Source organism: Notothenia coriiceps, unplaced genomic scaffold (genome assembly GCF_000735185.1).
Source record: "Notothenia coriiceps isolate Sejong01 unplaced genomic scaffold, NC01 NC01_scaffold00028800, whole genome shotgun sequence".
NCBI lineage: Eukaryota > Metazoa > Chordata > Actinopteri > Perciformes > Nototheniidae > Notothenia > Notothenia coriiceps.
This window is the reverse complement of record NW_011361501.1, coordinates 616,007-638,609: the sequence shown is the minus strand read 5'-3', so window position 1 is coordinate 638,609 and position 22,603 is coordinate 616,007. Positions and strand designations below refer to the sequence as shown.

Genomic DNA, 22,603 nt, shown 5'->3' with positions numbered 1-22,603 from the left:
ATGCACGGGTTCTCACGAAAAGGCCCCTCCTCCAGATGCTCCGAGGCCACAGACACAGAGGGGACCACAGGTTATGGCCTGCGCTCTGGTTGCAGAGAAGCCATAGGCAGGTGTTACAGCCTTAAACATAAGCGCCAAGGGGGGCCCTCAGCTGACTGCAAATAACTGGGCCCAGGAAACAAACTCCGCAGTGGAGGGAAGTGACGGCACAATAGTAGTTAGCGTCGAGGGCGTGAGCACTCTGCTAACTGGGGTGAGAAAAACATGAGTGTCAGTTAGCTCGCTATATTGCAGTGAGAGGAGAGCGGAATCACTCTCTCCACTAGGCGCCAATAGCGACGTTGCCTGACCGACGAGTGACTCTGCTAAGCTGGAGATGGAACAGGTATTAAACCAAACTGTGTGCAGGGAGAGGGGAGCGGAAACACTCTTCACTAGCGCTGTAGCAAGTTAGCTTGAGCGAGAGCACTCAGCTAACTGGAGGATGGAACAGAAAACCAACTGTGTGCAGGGAGAGGGGAGCGGAAACACTCTCTTCACTAGCGCTGTAGCAAGTAGCTTTAAGCGAGAGCATTCAGCTAACTGGAGGATGGAACAGGAACCAATTGTGCGCCGTGAGAGGGGGCGAAGACACTCCTTTCACTAGCGCCATAACAGTTAGCTTGAACGGGAGCACTCAACTAACTGGACGATATAACAGGTAAGGAACCAGAAGTATGTAGTGAGAGGAGGGCGGAGACGCTCTCTTCACTAGCGCAGTAACAGTTAGCTTGAACGCCAGCACTCAGCTAACTGGACGATAGAACAGGTAAAGAACCAAATGTATGTAGTGAGGGGAGGGCGGAGACGCTTTCCTCACTAGCGCAGTAACAGTTAGCTTGAACGGAAGCACTCAGCTAAATGTACGATAGAATCATGTAAGGAACCAAATGTATGTAGTGAGAGGAGGGCAGAGACGCTCTCTTCACTAGCACAGTAAAAAATTAGCCCTCGGCTAATTTGTACACAATGATCTAATTAATTTGAGAATATATAGCACAATCAGCAATAAATGGTAGCGATCTCTCCGGCTGACGTGCAGGAGCGTCCACTCTTTACCGGTCCGGAGCTCCTAGGGTCAGAGCGGTGACCACCGCGGTCCCCTCCCTTGGGAGGGCGGACAGCTAGCTCGTCGCAGCCTTTGGAGGGCAAGCGTTTTTTTCTAGCCCGAAGCTCCGATCGAGACGATCACAAGGCTACAGGTAGCGATGAGCTAGAACCTTAATTTTCAGTAAGCTAGCTTGGCTTCTACTCATAAAGTAGTAACCTGTGCAGCGAAAAGATGAAAAAGGACTGAGCTCGTTGACGGCGCCGGAACTTATGCCTTCCGGGTCATACGAGGTCACACGTGACTTTGTTGATATAAATATTCGACCTGCGCATTCGCGAGACAGAAGATATCCAGTGCTAAAGCACCGCCTCTGGCGGTCAGTAAGGATGAAATACAACAAGTATATTCTGCATAAAGTATAATCCTTATAATATCTGTCTTGCCTAATCTTTATCTGCAACTGTGCACAAATACCAGGTTTTATACACAATGAAGATATGTCTCAATAACATGCATTGCACAAGCAGATCAGTCTGACTTTCAGTGCTTTGTTCAGGGACAACTTATTGACGATGATGATTGGCAGCTTTTTAAATAATAGTGTCACCTTCGCCTCTGTTTTCCCCTCAGACTCAGGTGTGTTTGCCCTCGGTGAAGTCGTGACCTCCGCCCACGCTCAGAACGTCCTCTACAGCGTAGCCAGCAACTTCCTGGAAGTCAAACAACTGGCCTCAACGTTACTACGGCAACTCCCACCATCAGCTGTTGGATTACAGGTTAGTATGAGGACCATGCTCAGTCACTAGATTTAATGATATCTTATAATGTGATGACATTTGATGTCGTTATAGAATACTTTTTGTTTTTTTTGGTTGGTGATATATTGTTTTGGTAACACTCTACATCACACCCATATCTAAAATGCATTATATAACATACTTATAATGCTTTCACATCTTGTTATAGCACTGTTTATGGTTAATTATAGTTATATAACTCATATTTCATAATGCTTTATACAAATAATTACAGTATAGAGGATTTAATAATATATTATCAGGTCAATAATTCACCATTGTTGATAACTTTTGTTTTGCAGGTGTATTATCATTTCACTAATTAATACTATATGCATATTGCACTATAATCATTGTTATATATATAAGTTATTCTAATTGACACAGTTTTGTTTTTGTATGGATTTTAAGATATTTTGTATTAGTTACTTGAAGCTATGACCAGTAACTTAAAATATGATTAAAGTACTAAAAGTATTTGAGTTCTTACAGTACAGTACAAATATGATAATGCATTATGATTACAATCATATTGCATTTCAGGGCAACGACCGCGAGTGTCCTTGATTGAATATATCTGCAATGTTTATACTGTTCCAACTACAGTAACTGGTAGAAATGACATTCCAGTGGTTGTGTCGGTGAAGCACAATGACCAACTTCTTCTGTGTTGTATTTGAAACGGCTTTGACTAACTCCACCTTGGCCTTGATGCTGTGAGGTGCCTGAGAGGATGCGCAGCGTGCTCCAGGCTGCTCTGGACCTCAGCACCAGCACCAAGCCTTTTGATAGCGTCTCAGCAGCGCACCTCCTCCACCTGCTGCTCCCCCAGCCCCACCTCACAGAGGCTCTGCTACACTGCGCCCAGGAGCAGGGCTTCCCTTTCCACCCCCCCTCACCCTTACCTAACGCGTCTGAGGCAGTCATCTTGGAGCTCAACACCCTGGCTGGTAAGATCAAGATGCATTGCCCGAATACATACTGTATCTGTGTTTTCACTGAATACAAAAAAAGAATAATATATATTTTTTCTTCTGTCCTCAGTGGTGCAGCTGTTGCTGTGCTGTCTGCAGTCGGAGGTTCCCAGGGCGGAGGCTTCTCTCTTGCAGGCAGCTGCTTCCTATCCTCTCTACGGCAGAGCCCACTGCATCACTGCTGTCCTGCAGCCTCTCAATTTCGAGTGAGAACACGAATCACAAACACATACACAACCTTATTCCGCAGCTTAGTTGAATACTCGATTCTTTTTGGATGTTCTGCTATACAATTTGACCTAGGGATAGAAGGCCTTTGCTGAGGGCGCTCTGAGCTTTCCTCCATCAGAAAACACTGTGGAATACTTTTAGAATATTCATTTTATATTTCTGGAAAATGACATAAAAAGAAAACAAGAAACCAGCGCAAGAAAAGATAAGAGGTTAAGAGACTCAGAGAGCTGGACAATAGACCAGCAGAAGACATACAGGAAGCAAACACCTACAGGAACACAGTATGGGCTCTCGTAGTATTAAAGACTGGTTCATGGAACAGACTTGGACAGTTACACAATCATTGCTGCCGTAATTTTGAGTTACCGTTGTAGATTCTGTTGTAGATTCATTGCTGTGCAGTAGAAAGGACAACGTTCTTAGCGTGTGCAATATGATTCCTTTTTAAATAATTAAAATCATGTTTAAATGAGTATGTTGAGTCAAATTATTGATGTATTCAATCAGTAGCTGTGTATTAAGCGGGATAACATGCAGTGGGCTGCTCATAATGGTAAAAATAAACCCCTTCAGACTGATTGAAGACCCCTCTGCTCACCCTGTCAGTTACATACTTTATTGTTAAATGTTTGTGTGTGTTTAGGACTTTAACCCAGACGGAGCAGTGGAGGTGTGTGGTGTCGGAGCTGATCGCTGTGTGCTACAGGATGTCTGACGTGGTGTCCCCTGTAGTCCAGAGCTCCTCCCCAGAGGGACTCATTCCCATGGATACAGACTCAGGTAATCCCATCTCTCAGCCTGGCCTCAGATGATGCTGCGTTTCCACTTTAATATCGCATCTTTTGTGTGTGTGTTTGGACAGAGACGTCAGCGGGTCTGCAGAGGATCCTGCAGGAGATTCAGCCCAGAGACAGCAACGACTTCTTCACCAGCGCCAGAGAGCTGGACACACACACTGGAGATGATCAAACACAGACCACACACACACCGTCACTGAACACAGGTGAGATAGAGATCATTGTACTGATTCCAGTTACATACAAATACCAGTAAATATACTGCATAAGGGAAAAGAGATAGGAACATGCTAGTGTTCTAAAGACAACTGGTAGATTGACCATTTTGTCAACATATTTAACAGTTGACACAGGCAATTGAGGTTTATTTAAGCATTCGCTTACGTTTCATTTTTCCGAAGATTCTTATTTTGTCTCAATTGGAGGAAAAACTCAAATGTTGCTTCTCCTAGGCCCTTTCTTAAGAGCCAATCCCACCGGCAAACATGCAGCAATATGCATTTAATAACCTCCTTAACCAGACACAATGCATTAGTATCACTATCGTTAGAACTGTGGACAAAGACAATGACAGATGTAGACAGCGTGCCGAGCCTGTATTTTTGAGATAGGGAGGGAAAGAGAAGTTGGAAGGTGAAATCAATAATGACAGATTTGAGTTTTTATACAACATTTTGGTCTAGATTTTTTGCTCTGACAAAGGGAGTTTACGAACACATCTTATTATTTTCTTTGTGGTCCATAGTGTCAGACTTCGTACACTCGCCCATCAACCTTTCTGCTTGTGAGTACAGTATTCCTAATGTCCTGATGGGGGTGGTGTTTGACCTCGTTTTTGTGTGGTATATTTATACAGAGCACAGTCCAATACTTCAATGAATCATATGAAATGATTACCTAAGACACTGTGACTGTACAGTGATAAAGAAAGTCAAATGGCTCTGTGTAATGTGTGTTTCATAAACTAACACAAGACGTTACTCTTGACGTCTTCAGTTTCCATTGAAAACAACCCTTTGACATGGCATATTGCATAATAAAACAAACACATCTTTTAGTTGAAGTTATGAGGTAATAAAAATGATCAAACTTTTTCCATGTCACTTTCTGCATGTTTGTGTGACTGTGTGTGTGTCTGTTGGCTTCAGGCGGGGAGGGCTACAGAGTGACAGCCCAGATGGTGCTGGTGTGCTGCTGGCGGAGCATGAAGGAAGTGGCCATGCTGCTGGGACAGCTGTGTCAGAGTCTGCCTCTGCACTGCGCCGACGACACACACGCTGGACTCATCACTGAAGAACAGGTGAGCCCCTGACATACCAAACACTCTCACAAAGCTGCTTTTGCCACATATACAGTAGCATCCAGCCGTGTGTGTGTGTGTGTGTGTGTGTGTGTGTGTGTGTGTGTGTGTGTGTGTGTGTGTGTGTGTGTGTGTGTTGTGTGTGTGTGTGTAGTACGTTACGTTACGTACGTAGTAGTAGTAGTAGTAGTAGTAGTAGTAGTGTGTGTGTGTGTGTGTGTGTGTGTGTGTGTGTGTGTGTGTGTGTGTGTGTGTGTGTGTGTGTGTGTGTGTGTGTGTGTGTGTGTGTGTGTGTGTGTGTGTGTGTGTGTGTGTGTGTGTGTGTGTGTGTGTGTGTGTGTGTGTGTGTGTGTGTGTGTGTTGAGCCTGAGATCTACTGTTGTGTGAATCTTTCAGTATCTAACAATTAGATTTAAAATTGTATTCTGGATTCTTTTAATAGTGATGGATGCAATCCAGTCCTCCGTACACTAAAAAAAATAGGTGTTTATAATAGTGATAAATGGTTATAATTATGGAGATTTCATTTTAAATATGTTATATAAACTGAATGCAATAAAGTAAACACACAAAGGCAAACATACAAGGGCCCAATTATGCTTTTTGGGGGTTTCCCTTCCCTGTAGTGTGTTATATATATTGTTGTGCATTTTAATGGTTGTGCCTGAAATGCCTCCATTGGACTCCTTTGTTTACTTCCATAACATAGTGACATAACTATGTAACACTCGCGCTTCTATTGGCTATCGCCCCAACACATTGTACGTGATAGGCTAAGGGTTGGGACATCGGTTGACCAATCACAACAGAGCCGGCCAGCTAACCAATCAGAGCAGACTGGGCTCTGGTTTCAGACAGAGGGACAAAAGAGGTGCTGCAGCACAGACAGTATGAGAAAATAGAGGTTTTTTTGAACACTTAAGCATGGAGACATGTCTCAGTAGAGGAACAAAATACAAATATGAACCTGAAAATTAGCATAATAGGGCCCCTTTAAGGCAAAATGTTGCGTTATTAATGCTAAGTTGGTACAAAAACATTTTTATTAAAGCGCTGTTCGTATCACTGCACCCGTTTACTTTGGATAAGCAATATATATTTCTACCCGATAATGTTGTAAAAATACTTGTGGCTGGATATTGTTATCTTGTATTCAGTATTTGTACAATATGGATGTCACAATTCACTAGCTTAAAACTGTCCTCATTTAAAGCAACATGTTGTGTCCACATGTGATGGATCTATATAAAAATAGCTTATTTCATCACTGTCATCGTCAAATCCTGTCACATCAAGGCAACGATCCAGTTTTAGTGCCCTGGCCTCATGTTACTTTAAAAAAATAATCCACACAGTAATATGTTAAATTATGCTCTAAAACATAAAATAGCCCCAGCTCTGCTCCCTACAGTGTATGTTTGTATGTTGGTCGTGTTAGCTGCTTTGAAGTCACATTTTGGGAATAGGATGGCTAACAAGGCTAACCAAAGTATGACAGCTGGGCTGTGGCAGTTTGCTGCTAAGAAGCTAAGCTGGCCCCCCCCACCTTGACCATATCAAGGGATCTCATACAAAGACAATCAGACAGAAAAAACTGGCATGAGATAAAGAGATTTGTTTATATCCACACACAAACCTAGTATCCCCATTTTTGTTTTAAAGCGTCATTCATTTGACCATATGTGTCTATATGTTCTGTTGCATTATGTGAATGTGTGTGTGTGGTTGTGTGTTTGTGACACCACGCTGGGAGGCTCTTCAATTAGCATCCGCCCTCGTTAGCGTTGCGCTTTCATGTGAGGCCCGACCCTGCTGGTTTAACGGCCGCGACGCCCCTCCCTTTCCACTGCATTCTTTCCAAATCACTTCCACCACCAGCAAGAAAACACTGGGCGCTTTAAACAACACACACACACACACACACACACACACACACACACACACACACACACACACACACACACACACACACACACACACACACACACACACACACACACACACACACAGACACACACACACACAGGAATACTTGTCTGAGTGCTTCAGCATGTGAACGTCCATAATAACAAGGGCACCAGACATAGGCTGTGTTTGTCTGCGTAGGGGGTATGGGGTGTTTGTGTATATGTGTTTGCCTGTTGAGCATGTATTTACACTTCTCAGAGAGAAAGTAGAATCTATCACACTGTACTGAATGTCTGTTTTGTGTGATGAAGCAGTCGGGAATGTGTACAAAGACAATCATTACACTGTTTACTAGAAGATAAGCAGCAGGCTGAGCATTGTATTGTTTTTCTTATTCATAAATGGCTTTCACATTATTTCCTGTTCGTATTTGGAATGATATACAAATAGCTTGTGTGTACAAACAAAGCACTGTTTTACAATTGGCTGGATTAAAGAGGCCCTATTAGGCTTTTTCTGGTTCTCCCTTTCCTGTAGTGTGTCATAAAGCTTTTTGTGCATGTAAATGCTCTTCAAAGGCTGAAATCTGTGTTCCCTACAGAAGGAGTTTCTCTCCCACATACTCCCTCCCTGCCTGAAACGCCTCCATTGGACTCCTTTGTTTACTTCGGTTACATAGTGATATCACAACTAAACAGTCGTGCTTGTATTGGCTACAGCTTCAACACATTGTACCTGATTGGCTAAGGGGTGGGACATCTCTAAGCTGTTGACCAATCACAACAGAGCTGGCCAGCTAACCAATCAGAGCAGACTGGTTTCTGGTTTCAGACAGAGGGTGAAAAGAGGTGCTGCAGCACAGCCAGTATGAGACCAATAAAGACCCTTTTGAACATTAAAGAATGGAGACATGTCCCAGAAGAGGCACTAAATACAAATATGAACCTAATAATATTTCATTTCAGCCAAGTGCCCCCTGAAAAAAACGCGTATACGGTACAGTCTACGAGTACGCCGCTGCACCATCAGTGTGTGGTTGACTAACAACAACCAAGTAACTAAAAATGTATTCAATGCTATTTTTTCAAATGTTTTGAATCCATCACTAAACCTATGTTAAACCAATTGTTTGTCATCATGCAGTAAGACAAAGATCGCATTGTAATCGTATTAATACGTTGCACTCTCAATTTAATGAGGACAAATTGCCTACTTTTTGACTTCTCTTTCCATGTTCTCAGCTCTATCGCTGCTACATTTCAACCACAAGTCCATATTTTACTCATTTTTGTCTGTCATTCGTCATTTAAACTGGCTTAAGTGCATGAATGTGAAACCCATAGGCCTCAGTGATGCACATTACACTTGTCAATGAGTTTTTCAGTTTCATGCTCCATAAAATGTCCTCAATTTGTTCATTATACCCTATAAAGCTGTTGGACACAATAATACGCTGAATGTAATCGGGCCCTATAAAACACTGTCAGTGTGGTTGTGACATCAGTATTGACTCCTTTCCTGCAGCGTCCTGCAGAGATAATTGACGGTGATATTATGGATGTCAGCTGTGGTAACTATGGCGATCGACTTCCCTACATAACCGATGATTTAATAAACTCAAGCTGAGGACCACGTGGACGGGAGGAAACTCTGAACTTACTGCATTTCTATTTCTTTTACTCGTCATCGGTTCCACGCTCTGTGTAAGAATGTGCAAGAAGTGTGTGTGTTTATGTGTGTGTTCCCATTAACATTCAGTGGGGTGATTCCAATAGTGTTTGGAAAGTTGGGTCTGGCGAGGCTTCTGCGGACACAGTCATTCTGCCTCACCACAGTGGTGTGTGTGTGTGTGTGTGTGTGTGTGTGTGTGTGTGTGTGTGTGTGTGTGTGTGTGTGTCCATAACACATGATTTTCCTTAACGTGTGTGAGCACAACATCTTCTGCGGCCCACAGCTAGCATCCTGTTTTACATCCTTGTTGGCCTGGCAACTGTGCAGATGTCTCTGTCACTGGGTAGGACCAAGGCAACAGGAATAGAGTGCAGGAATGTGTCCTAAAACCCAGAAATCAATTGCCGTTTTAAAACTTCTCCTTACCTTGTTTACTAAGCCAACAGTTCTTTTTAACAAGTTTTTGGTTAGATATCTGAAGTTTTGTTCTACAACATACAGTTAGCAGCTCACCCTTGAATGGCAGAAGCTTTTGGTCTTTTTAAAAACAACAGTTGCTAACAAGTGTCTGAATAAAACTTCTATTCGTCAACAACCAAACATTAGCCGCCATTAGCTTAGCGGTGGTGACGTGAACCAATTTGGAATTGTTAATTGTTAAGATAATTTTGCTGAACAAACCGTCTAATTACCATAAACGTTTGTTTGCCAAAGATATTTTTTTCTGCCATACTTCAGAAAGGAAAATTGCATTTTTTTTTTTCAAGGCTAACTTCAGTGTAGGCCTAAAAAAAAAAAAATACGTCATCACTGTACCTCTTATATCATCGGGTACATTTTTCTCATGCCACGCGTCTCTGTTGGCATTCCAGAAGGCTCCATATGATGAATATCATCAAGTCGTTATGTAATTAAGTAAATAATCACTTCAGAGTGATACTGACAAAAGTTTCCCAACTGTGACATGCAATATGTTTCGAATAAGCCCTTGCCTACAAAAAGTCCACATCACGGCATCACTCTACAGTTGTGGGTGGGTGTAAATGGTTATATTTGATGTCTTTATTTCATGAATTCATTCGTCTGTTGTTGACCATACAATTTAGGGACAACGGCTGAGATAAAAGGAAGGAAAAACATGTTGAAATCCTGAAAGGACAATACAAGTGTGTGTGTGTGTGTGTGTGTGTGTGTGTGTGTGTGAGTACTGTACGAGTGGGACAGACCACCAGAGTGGCTGGTCAGCTGGATTTTGACAGCTTGGTTTTTTATTTGGCATAGCTCGGCCTGGGTCGGTTGGAGCCTTGGTTACACAGAGGTGACTAGGAGAGGAACACACCCACATAAACACACACACTGCTATGAACACAATAGGAATGCTTTGTCTCACATAGCTCTGCGTTTGCTTTCTAGTGCACAATATTTAGACCATTTTATTTCAGTGTTCAAAGTCTAAAAGTGAGTTTTATGGCCCCTAAAATAACTGTCTAAGGTTCTCACAGTGTAAAAAAGGATTGTTTATATTGTGTATTCTACTCTGTGTTAAAAACATCTATAAAGATGGAGGATATTTAAAAGGATGCAATTTACATCATGGTTTATCAATCCACCCTCATTGGACAACATTCTATCAGCATGGCTGCAGATTTAAAAATGGGTTTGCCTAAAAGCAATATACACATGCGTGTATGGTTGTATTTGCAAATGAAAAACTAGAAAGAATATATTCATAATAAAAAATAAAGATTGCGCAAAATGATGGTGATTCATACAAGATAGACCCTACATCTAATAAAATGTGGGGTCTTTACAACTAAAGACAAAAATAAGATAATTAGGTAGCAAATTAGAAGTGATATCAGGCAAAACATCTATTTCCCTTGACCAATTTGACTTATCATAAGAGAAAATGCCCATATTTATAAAAATGTAAACATGTCTGGAAGTTTGCGTTGTTATGAAAGCACTCCGTACTTACTGTATTTTTTTTCTTTAAGTAACATTGACACTTGGATCTGTAACCCTCTGTTGTATTGGTTTAAAGAATCTCATCCACAACTTTTACTGATGCGTGACTTACTTCCAACAGGTGAAGGTTAATCAAGTCTTAAATAAGTGAATATGACTAATTTGTATATATCAGAAAAATAATAGTTGCAAGTCATGATGAAATACATATACTTTAACTCCAATTAACTGTCAATACATTTCATTTTACACATCAACATATTTACCAAACTTAGTCTAGAAAAGTTTATAGATCAGAGCTTCACAATTCAAATTGCAGCAACAACAACAGATACGATCGGAGCTGTCTAACCCCGTCTGTCAGCCAGAAGTGAACTATTATGATCACGACCAATACATGTAATACATGTAATTAGACTTGGGAAAACTTCCCTCTCTGCACAGTTTTTTCTGGGAAAAAAGTTGACATCTAAATAAAGCCCCCCTGTAACCTCCCCCAGGAAGCTTGCTCGGCCCTTTTAAACAGTTACACAGAAGGGAACCTTCTGAAGGGGAGGCTTTAAATAGGCCCGGCTCGGCCCAGCTCAGCACCGCAGCGGTCTGAAGCGCGGCAGCCACGGGCCATCTAACGGTGACTGTCGCTGCCATTTTTACCCTGGTGAGGTCAGGCCTGTGCTGGGAGTCCACTCTGTCCACCAATGTGACAAGTCATTGGGCTTGGTGTGGCTGTGGTTTACTTAAGCCATACTTTGGTGTTAATGTTAGTGCAATTTAAGTCTGCTGGGTCAGTCGAGTTTATTGACCAGTCATGTGGCCAGAAACAGGCTGCCTAAGCCCTACATTTTAGTTTATTCTTTTTCTTCTCTATTTTTAGTTTACACATTATTTTCCTTATTTTTTGTCTGTTTTAGCACATTGTCCTTTCTTCAAATAAACCAACGTATTTAGTAAGAACATTTAAAGCAAATTGCCTTAATTTCCATATACTGGAACATCACTTTGTGTCAGTCCGTGAAGTCAATAGGTGCGTTCACACCGCAGTACTTTTCCCACTTTAGTTCCGATATAGTTCCGAAATGTTGCGTTCACAACAAAATGAGCCGGAACAAAAATTAGTTCATCAGAACCTTTTTACCCCCTTTTCCGTCACTGCTAGAGAGCAGGTACTTTCGTGGGAGAAAAAGGTTCCTATTTCTGATTGGCTGGGCGGATTGCAAACCACGCCCCGTAAAACTCCAAAAAAAATGTGTGAAGCCGCCATTTTATTATCCATGCATTAGCATTTTTAGCATTAGCCCAGCGCACAAACGCAGAGAGACTAACTTATGGCAACAGCTGGGAGTCCCAGCAGCTTCTACTGAAGCCAGTCCCCAACTCCGGGACTTCCGGCCGGGGACTTCGGGTGGCAGTATACCATGAATGTATAATAAGAACTGGATACAGCGTCGGAGGCGGGGTCTCGTTCTTTCCTATGAGAGCTGCTCATTGGCGCATGAGGACAAAATGGCCCAACTTTTGAGAGAGCGAAACATCACAGATTACCCGTCATGCCTGGCTTTCAGAGCAGAAGTACCTGTATGTGCGCTCACAGAGCATGCGCCCCTTAAGCCGAGCCCCCCAAGCTCCCACTCTCAGATGCGCGTTCATAATGCAAGGAAAATAACTCTCAGAATAACGTTATTAGCACATTTTACAACTTGAGGACCGAATGTTTTTAATAAGGGCTATACAAATGTTCATACTGGGTTGTTTATTTAGTTTAAAAAAAATTATCCAATGATTTACAGACCGCTCTATCCCAATGTAAGTTAATGGGAAAAAGTGTTTCCCGGCCCAGCAACCTATACGGAAGTGTAGTACCGCCATTTGGCCACAACTAATATTTTCCTCAGAGTCCGGCGCACTTCCTGGGGGCTTGCAGTATACGCCGTGAAGTTGTTTGCGGCCTGCCAGTAAACCCAAAGCAGAAGAAGAAAAAGTGACGTCATCGGCTTCATTTGCCTAATCCTCCCTCAGGGATTTATTCCTCTGTGAACGCGATCTGAACTTAGTTCATGAGAACTAAAGAGTTCTCATGAACTAAGTTCTGATGAACCTTTGTGGGAAAAGTACTGCGGTGTGAAAGCGCCTATTGGGGCCCAAAAAGACTTGACTTACAGACCAGGGGCCTCATGTATAACGCCGTGCGTAGGATTGACGTGGGAAGGTTGCTTACGTGGTAGAAATCCGAAAAATAGGTCCATACCTTTTCCGCCACTTTCCGATTCACCAAACATTGCGTACCGCCGAGGAAAGTGCGTATGGCACTTCCTACGCCGATTTCCCTTTTATAAATCACAACCGACTCGAAATGCGGTGCAGCTTTTGCGGGCTTCACATAACGCCCATGTTTGCCTATAAATAGTCAAAGAAACGCCCTTTCATTCATTCATTTTGACTGACTGCATGGAGAAGATAGCAGGAAATGACAACAGAACAGCTAAAAAAAACATCTCACACCGTGTCAGATTTTGGTTATTTTGGGGAGGTCGAGATAAATCATATTGTTTGGTGGATGCAGTTTGAACCAGAGTAGCAGAATGGAGGTCGGATCACCAAAATAAATAAATAAGTGGTCCGAAAAAGGTTAATGACAAACAAAATACACATAGCCTTCCTCAGGCAGTGTGTTTGTACCGGGGACAGGAGACACCCCCTTGATGAGAAACTGTAAGAAATGATCGGGGAATCCCTCCGGAGTGGAGTCATGACGACTGGATCTGAATTATGTTTTTGTATTTGGCGGTTTGTATCCAAGCGATCAGCTGTGCGCAGCGTCTCCACTGCAGCCTGTGCATCTCAACCCCCCCCCCCCCGCAGCAACTCTATATCCATCAGTTAAAGGAAATACAACTAATGTGTTGTGTTATAGCTGTACAATTGACCACATATGGTGTTCTTAGTTTTCATACCTCCTGTGTTTTACGAGCGACTTATCAAGTCTTGGCAAACGGCATAAAACACAATTAAACATGTATTAAACATAGGCTATATAAAACCATGCTCGTATATCTACAACCTATAGAAATAAAAAACGGCCAGTTTAGACGTAATTCTGTCCTCCTGCTAACCGCATCATTTATGAGAAAACATTTCATAACATTAACACAACATATTCAAGGTGGTTTTAAATAACATCCGTATTTATTTATTTCTCCAAGTTATGTTTTTGTGTGCACTGAGGAGTCTCAAACAGGCGTTTGTTAAATCATTTTAAGATTGGCTTTAATCAATGTTTGAAAATGAATTCTTCATATATGATAAATGAGAGGTAACATTTTATTTATGGTATTATTTCCACATATTTCTCTCCATTCTTTCTTCTGCCAACGGTGTCACAGTTTCTCGTCTCTCCCGTTTTTGTGCTTAGTGCGTATGCATGGGTTAGAGTTTGCGTGGAGGACCACACGTTTTCCCGTCAAGTTAGTATTTTATAAATCGCAAACATTGCGTAGAAACTGACGTCCGCCATTTTTTGAGCGTATATCCCTTTATAAATGAGGCCCCAGACCAGAATGCCATGACGGAGCAGATTTGAGGCGGGGCTTTAAGTGCGCATGCTCTATGGGCCCAAAGATGCGAAATATCGCCACTCCGGATATTATTGTTCTTGATAGAAAGGCCATTTTGGCTTCATGTGGCAGTGAGCAACTTTCGTATGAATGAACCAGACCCCACTACCAACGCCGTATCAAGTTCTCTTTACACAACCATGTTATAAACTCCCTGTCACGCATCCTTGTTCTATCACACAGTGACATCAGGGCTCCTGGCTGAGTGTTCCAGTGACTGGCTCCCGGTTCATCTGCGGGTCTCCGTCTGTGTATGTTTAGATGTTGTGTCTAACCCCACATCCCCTAAGGGGCTGTTTTGGGGATTTTTTTCTTCTGCATCTGGGCCGTGCCACCCCTCCCTTTGCCCTCCATGCCACCCCTGACTAAGACGAGGCTTGGCCGCCTCTGTGGTGGCGGTGATACCACAGCCCAAATGACAGGGCACTGAAGCTCTGCGTCCGCCTCGCCCTGCCGCCTCACCTGCAACACACTCACCAGTTTACACATTGAGTTGTGTATGTGTGTGTGTATAGTTAGAATAATGTTGCTAACACTGTTACTAACGTGATGGTTTTACTGACAGTGGCCATTATGTGGATGTCTCAGCATCCTTTTTTGAACACACTTGCCACGCTACTGACATGCCGCTCTCACGCTTGACATGCTCGATGCTTACTGGCTGAAAACTTAAGTTGTGTCTCTAAAACACGAGTGTCTCCGGGGCTACAGCTTCACTTCTCTTGCCAAATAGAGAAAAGGCCATCGTGGGATTAGATGATGCAGTTCTTCTGAGTATCTTTTACACACACCACTGCTCTGCTTTTAGTTGGAATTTAGGAGTTGGAGACAATGAACCATTTTAGGTCTTAATGACTAAGCTGCTAAGGGAAGTTGTTCACTTTCACTACTGTATGTATTTGACTGACCATGAATGGAATGAGGTCATTTACATTGCCATTGCATTAAGTTTATTGCATGTGTTTAGATTGAATTGCTTGACTTTACAAAATGATTCACACACTAACTCAAAGGCTACAAAGAGTGGTTTATTTGAGATGTTACTGCTTTGTTTTCATTGTACTAGTGGAAGAATTCTCACAAAAAATATGTCATGATTTTTTAACAGGAAGCATGCACAGGATGTAAACATTACGGACATCCTCCTCGGCTAAACGTTTGCTAGCTCAGGAGAGCCTCTTATCCATAAGTAGGATCATGCTCTCTTTTGGCCCTTCAAACACGATAAGACGATGCTGTCTAGTTTCAATATGGTGGAGACAAGGCAGATATTTCAAGGCGAATATCTCTATTATTCCTCTACAACTCACACCTACAGTAAACAATACAAATGTATGCATCACAGTCACACTACACGTACAGTAAGAGGTAATGTATTTAGATGTTTGGGTAAAATGCCCCTTGGATGCTTTATATCTCTATAAGAAGAGCAACTTTTATGTATCCCCGAGGGTAAATTGGACTGGACCTATACACATTATAGTTGTCAGAGCAAACAGGCTGCAGGTGTTTTGGTTGCCAGAGAGCAGTTGGGGGTTTGGTGCCTTGCTCAAGGGCACCTCAGAAATGCCTGGACAGTGCACTTGTTGCCAATAAAGACAACAAACAAATGACAAACACTACAATTCACGTTCTTGACCTTTATTGATGCAATGCTCACTTCCTGCACATTTCTAATGTTCATGTGGGGAGGAACCTTACATGTCATATCATCATTTTAACTGCTGTTATTTCATATAAATGGACACATTCATTTCTACTGGAGAATAGAGTCACACAACACACACACTCATTTGGACAGTATTGCTCTTGTTGTAGTTGAGTTTCTGATTCCCTCTCTGTGTCTCTGTTACAGGTGGAGGGGGTCGGTCTGTACTTCCGTCGGCAGCTCCTGCAGTCCCGTCATCGTGGCGCCTTTGAACTGGCTTATGTGGGCTTTGTACGCCTCACCGAGATGCTCTGCAGGTGTGTGTGTGTTTGTGTGTGTGTTCACATTTTGGGCAAAGGGCTGAAAGGTATTACCGCTGAATGGCTGAGGGCATTAGCCCCCATCATGACAGAGTGTCAGTGTGCCTTGTTATTAGCACGTAGGCGGGTCCTGTCAGTATCACTCTTCAGGGATAATTGACTTAATTACGTCAAGACTTTGTAATAGGTGTTATTCATCATACGGAGCTCTCTGGACGGCCAACAGACGCACGGCATGAGAAAAATTAACCAGCTGATAAATTAGAGTCGTACAGTGATGACAAACTTTTTGTAGTTAGCATCACAAGGACTCCCTTGACTAAAAACTCTGGGATTTTTTCATTGGATTTTACAATATTGCAGGAAATAAGACCCTTGGCTAACACACATTTATGATACTTACATGTTTCGTTCAGCATGGTAATCTCCATACAGTATATTGTATAACTGTTTTGTGCTAGGCTAATTTAGCCAGCACACAGGCCGTGGCTTCATAATTGTTGAACACAGATAAGATTGATATTAATAATCTTATCAGAATCTTGGGAAAAAAACTCCTTTAACTACTTCTAATTTTGAAATATTCAGTTCGATTTATTGGTTTGTGTGTGGAAAAAGAAAGAACATTAATATTTCATTATTTCATTTCCACATTTAAACGTGACTTTAGTCTCATACACATTCCAATTCACACTCCCCATCCATGTGCTATTGATGGAAAGAATCCTACTACTATCCTCCTGAGGGAAAGAGAAAAAAACAATCTTTTAATTGACAACAACATGAAAGAATCTCACTCTCCCGCCTCTACCTCCCTGTTTCTCCCTCCTCACCGCCGGGTTGCGGAAGATGTCTTCGGCCCCGCGGCAGGTGACGAACCACAAAACCGTCACAGCCACACGTGTTGACTTTGAACCACCCAGCGCTGAGCAGTTAAAACAGAACTCTCTTGTTTTGTTGTCCAACAGAAACCAGTCTGGCGGTGTGTTGTGAAACGAGACGACATTCTGGTGGTTGTGTGGAGGAGCACAGGCAGTGTGTGTGTCCTGCTCTGGGCATGTGTGGATGTGAGTGTGTTGTTTTCAGGAGGGGAAGAGCAGTGTGTGCTCGGTATGCAGGCCGTGTGCTGGGTTATGAGGTGTTGATTGCGGGGTGCTTAACTGCGGCCCGTTTGATGCTCTGCCTCGAGATCTGGCTCTAATGTGTTCCACTGTTTTTGCACTCTCACTGCGTGTCTTTTTCTCACTTTATCTTCATTTAACTTTTCTGCATTTGACCCATCCTAGTGTTAGGAGCAGTGGGCTGCCATTATGTACTGCGCCCGGGAAACATTAGTTTTTAAAACCATTTATTATTTACTTTTAGTTTTCTTTTTTCAACCATTTTTGTTGTTAGTTTTAGATAACTATTCTAACCATTTATCCATGACTTTGAGCTGTTTACCCCAGTGACTTGTGACTCTACAGAAGTACCCTGTGGGGTTAAAGTACCCCTTGTTGTAAATAACTGGTTTACAGTTTATTCCTATTGTTTGTCAATGGGGAAGTCTCTTGTGTGTGTGGCGTCCCTGTTGTGTCAAGTGTGTGTGATGAAGTACACATGAAGTACCCTGGAGTGTGTGTGGCAGCGCGGCCCCCCTTCGCTCTTTCCTCCACGTTGGATTGTTTTACTTTGTCCTCTCCGCTCCACTGGCTCTCTAAACAGCTGCTTCCTACAGAACAGCGCAAAGCTGTTTCTGGCAGGTGTGGCTGTGTGTTGGCCAGACCTGCTTCTTAGCTTTGTCTTTAAGATGCCATAGAGTAACAGTGGAAATGTGTAACAAAGTTCACAGCAAGGATTGAATACGTGATGGTGGCATCAGAATCAGGAAACTTCTGTCTGTTCATCGAAGTGAAAGCTAATCAAGTGAATTGCAAAGCCTTTCATAATGAATCTGACACTTTCTAAACTGCAGCATTCTTTTTATGGAAACCTCCTGTTAGATCTATCTATACGTTTACTGGGAGACAAATGATCCACAATGCTCTCCTGTGTAAACCAAAATGACCAGGTGAATAAAACTGGTAAAAACACAAAAACATCTCACACCGTGTCAGATTTTGGTTATTTTGGGGAGGTGGAGATAAATCATATTGTTTGGTGGATGCAGTTTGAACCAGAGTAGCAGCATGGAGGTCGGATCGTCACCAAAATAAATAAATAAGTGGTCCGAAAAAGGTTAATGACAAAAAAAATACACATAGCCTTCCTCAGGCAGTGTGTTTGTACCGGGGACAGGAGACACCCCCTTGATGAGAAACTGTAAGAAATGATCGGGGAATCCCTCCGGACTGGAGTCATGACGACTGGATCTGAATTATGTTTTTGTATTTGGCGGTTTGTGTCCCAGCTGTCGATCAGCTGTGCGCAGCGTCTCCACTGCAGCCTTTAAAAATGTGTGTTTCTCCGACGCTGCTTAGTGGACGGACAAAGTTCCTGAAGAGCTGCAAGTCAAACTGTTGCTAACGTTAGCTCAGCTTGTTTTTTTATAATTTAAGATTCAAACGCGAACTAAAAATCTTCATCCAGTTAACAATAAGCTTCTGGCAGAGAACCTGAACGCTATGCACAGGGAGGGAATACAAAACCATTACAGGTGACCATATGAAGCCGTTAAAGACCGTCAATCAAATGATGTTTATTTCTGTTTCTGTTTCTGATCATCTAACAAGGTGACATCATAATTCCTAAATTTTACATTATATATTTAAAAAGGGCACTCGTGTATGATAATGCACAAAATAATAGCTTAAAACTGCTACCATGGCTCAATTTCTTTTATTGAATAAGTCTATTTATAGCCTCAATGCGTGAATTCATAGTGAATCTTCTAATGTGATCATTAAAACATTTTGAATGCAAGTATGTGTAAAATGACTCTTATCTATATATGTGTGTTTCTGTGTGTCAGGAGTGGGAGTCCGGCCCTGCAGCAGCTCCCGGCCCGCTGGCTCTCGGAGGTTCTGGAGGAGGTTAAATCCAGCGACCCGTCGTCAAAGCTGTGTGCCACACGGCGCAGCGCGGGGATACCCTTCTACATCCAGGTGGGTAAACATAGTGTAAGCTTCACAACTGGGGGAAGTATCTGCGCTTGGAAAATGTTCATACCAGAGGGGGTTTCTCTCCCACACACTCCTCCCCCTGCATGAAACGCCTCCATTGGACTCCTTTGTTTACTCTCGTCACACAGTGACATCACAATATAGCAGTAGCGCCTCTATTGGCTATCACTAAAACACATTGTACATGATAGGCTATTGGGCGTGACATCTCTAGGCAGTTGACCAATCACAACAGAGCTGGCCAGCTAACCCATCAGAGCAGACTGGGCTCTGGTTTCAGACAGAGGGTGAAAAGAGGTGTTGCAGCACAGGCAGTATGAGAGAAATAAAGAGCTTTTTGAACATTACAGCATGGAGACATGTCAAAGTAGAGACACTAAATACGAACCTGAACATTAGAAAAATATAGTGTTGCCAGCTTTATGTTTATTATGTTGTCACTGGATTTAGGAGACATTCTTATCCAGTCTGAACTGTAACATGAGAAGTTTTGTAATATAATTACTGTTTGTGTGTGTTCCTGTTTACTTCTAAAAGAAGTGCAATCAACGGTTCTTGGCATGCCACTGGTGCACTCATGCTGGAAGAACATGGAGTTTCTTAATCCATCTGCCTTCTTTTCTCGCACGCATGCACGCACGCACGCACGCACGCACGCACGCACACACACACACACACACACATACACATACACATACAGTCCTTTGCTTGACCCCCTCATAGTAGTCACCAGTCCCGCTCACATCTAACAATGTGTTGTAATTTGTGACTACCTCAACACTCCACTGACTCAGACTGTTGTTCAGCTGCTGCTCCCCCCCCCCCTCCTCCTCTGATTACTGATATTAAGGTAGACGTGAGTTTGTGTTTTAGCATAGCAGTCATCTCAGAGCTGGGCGGCTCTTTCTCGTGGTTAACGGTACAATGGCGGCACCGCTGACATCACTGACCCTTCTGCTTAGCCAGATTTGGGCTCTTGATTTTGAAAAGTCTGTACTTTTCTGAAACTTGCAAACTTCAGCAACACACTTTTTCTGGATTATTTCTGAAACAATATGGAATTAATAATCAAGTGTATTGCCAAGTAGTAATGCATAAACACAGCAAGAGGGATTACGTTGAAAATAAGAGCAACACTATAACAATTTAAAGCTATTTTTAAAAATACAATAAATAAGTATTACAAATAAATATAAATATAAAACAAGTAAGAAAAAAGGTAGATGACAAAATAAAAATAAAATATCTTCTGTAAATCAGAATTTAAATTTGCAGACTTGTCAAAAGTTTCTTTGCTTGATAAAAACCTTAAACATCCCTGTTGTCTAGCTGAAAATATTGCAAAGTCAAAGTAAAGAAGAGTAGTAGGAAAGCAGAACACAGAAAAGTACGGTACTCAGATATTCTACTTAAAGGTGGGGTAGGTAAGTTTGAGAAACCGGCTCGAGATACACTTTTTGTTATATTCCATGGAATGCTCTTAACATCCTGATAGCAATGAATATCTTAAGTGCTTTGACAAAAAATCCATAAAAAATCTGTGGAAGCCGTAGCACTGTAAAAAGCACGACCAATCATTTTAGCCGGGCCTGTTAGCCTAAAATAGCTGGATGGCCTACCTGCCTGTCAGCCTTCCATCTGTGCACAAACAACTTATCTCGTGCCCTCATTGGTCATGTGCACGTTCGTGTGTGTTGGAGGAGGGGCTCTGTAAGGAAGTGGCAGATTTTTTCCGGCTGTGTATTTTCAAATTCTAGCGCACTCGAGCTGGTTTCTCCAAAATTACCTAACCCACCTTTAAGTAAAAGTAGAAGTACCCAAGCGTAGGAATATTACAAGTAAAAGTCCTGCATTCAAAAGGTTACTCAGGTAAAAGTACAGAAGTATTATCATCAAAATATAGTTAAAGTAGCGACAGTAAAAGTAGTCATTGTGCAGATTGGTCCATTTCAGAATAATAGATATGATATGTTTTATAATGATTGATCATGAAAGTGTTCTCAAAGCTGGTAAAGGTGCAGCTACTTTGAATGACTTTGTATACTGCAGGGTAGCTTGTGAATTTACTCCAGGTGGAACTAAAGTCTGATTTAACACTTGATTATATTTCACATCATTCATCCACATCTGTAAAGTAACTAAAGGTATTAAATACATGGAGTGGAGGAAAAGTTCAAAGCAGCATAAAATGGAAATACTCAATTAAAGTACAAATATCTCAAAATTGTACCCAAGTGCAATACTTGAGTAAATGCACTTGGTTACTTCCCACCTCTGGAAAACCCATATGGGGGATTTAAGAGGGGGGTGCAGGGGGACAGAAGATAACAGGGAGGGAGAGAGGAAAGCGTTTGTGGAGAAGCAGGATTTGAATTTGGCGGAGCGTCGGCTGCATTCCTTCACACAGAGAGACGGAGTGAGATCTGGGAAAGCTGGCTCCCTCTCGCTCACCTTCCTCCACCCGAGAGTTCATCAGATCCAGACTGTGCCTCCTCCTGCTCCTTCTCCTGCATCCCTCCCAGGCCTAACCATAACCCAGGCCAGACACACAGCTGGCTCCCATCACCCCCCTTCACGGACTCCTGTCACACAGCAGCCAACTGCTGTCACCTTCTCCTGCCACATTCTCTACTCCCGGCCGGCACATCCGGATGATGTCATTCAGTGGAGCCTTTAGCATAAGCAAATGTATGTAATCATATACTGTAGTTGTGACTGTATGTCATAAAATACCACTGATGGGCCTGATTCAGTTGAGATTAGAGGTCTACTTACAAGTTAAGAACAAAAGTAAGAAGTAACTTAAAGTAGGGCTGAACGATATATCATGTCATGGCGATAACCGCGATATGCGCATGCTCGATATTCACATCGCAGGGACGTGCGATTTTTTAAATTTTTTATAATTTTCTTTTTCTTTTTTTTTTTTTTCACATTTTTTTTTTTGACTTGCGATATTAAGTAGGTACATTAACTCAAACACGTCATATTACAATTATTTTGCTGCTTGCTACAAAAGGAAAACTTGCGCGGCTCTCATGTCAGGGGTACTTGAGTGAGTGACATGCAGGCCCTGCATGCACAGCAAACCACCAATCACAATCATTCTTGATCAGATCACAGCAGGATAACCGAGCTAGCTCAGCTTGTTGCTCTGATANTCTATTTGACATACTTTCTATGT

General features: G+C 42.4%; 1 protein-coding gene across 1 annotated transcript; it reads left to right on the top strand.

Moving 5' to 3' along the window:
• Positions 1-22,171, top strand: LOC104958479 (thyroid adenoma-associated protein homolog). The gene is made up of 11 exons (XM_010786222.1): positions 1-106; positions 1,721-1,866; positions 2,609-2,837; positions 2,932-3,067; positions 3,739-3,875; positions 3,958-4,098; positions 4,638-4,676; positions 5,041-5,192; positions 16,206-16,315; positions 19,269-19,401; positions 21,942-22,171. Exons 1-11 carry the CDS (start codon positions 1-3, stop codon positions 21,945-21,947), a joined length of 1,335 nt encoding a protein of 444 aa, XP_010784524.1. The 3' UTR covers positions 21,948-22,171.
• Positions 22,172-22,603: the final 432 nt, after the last annotated feature.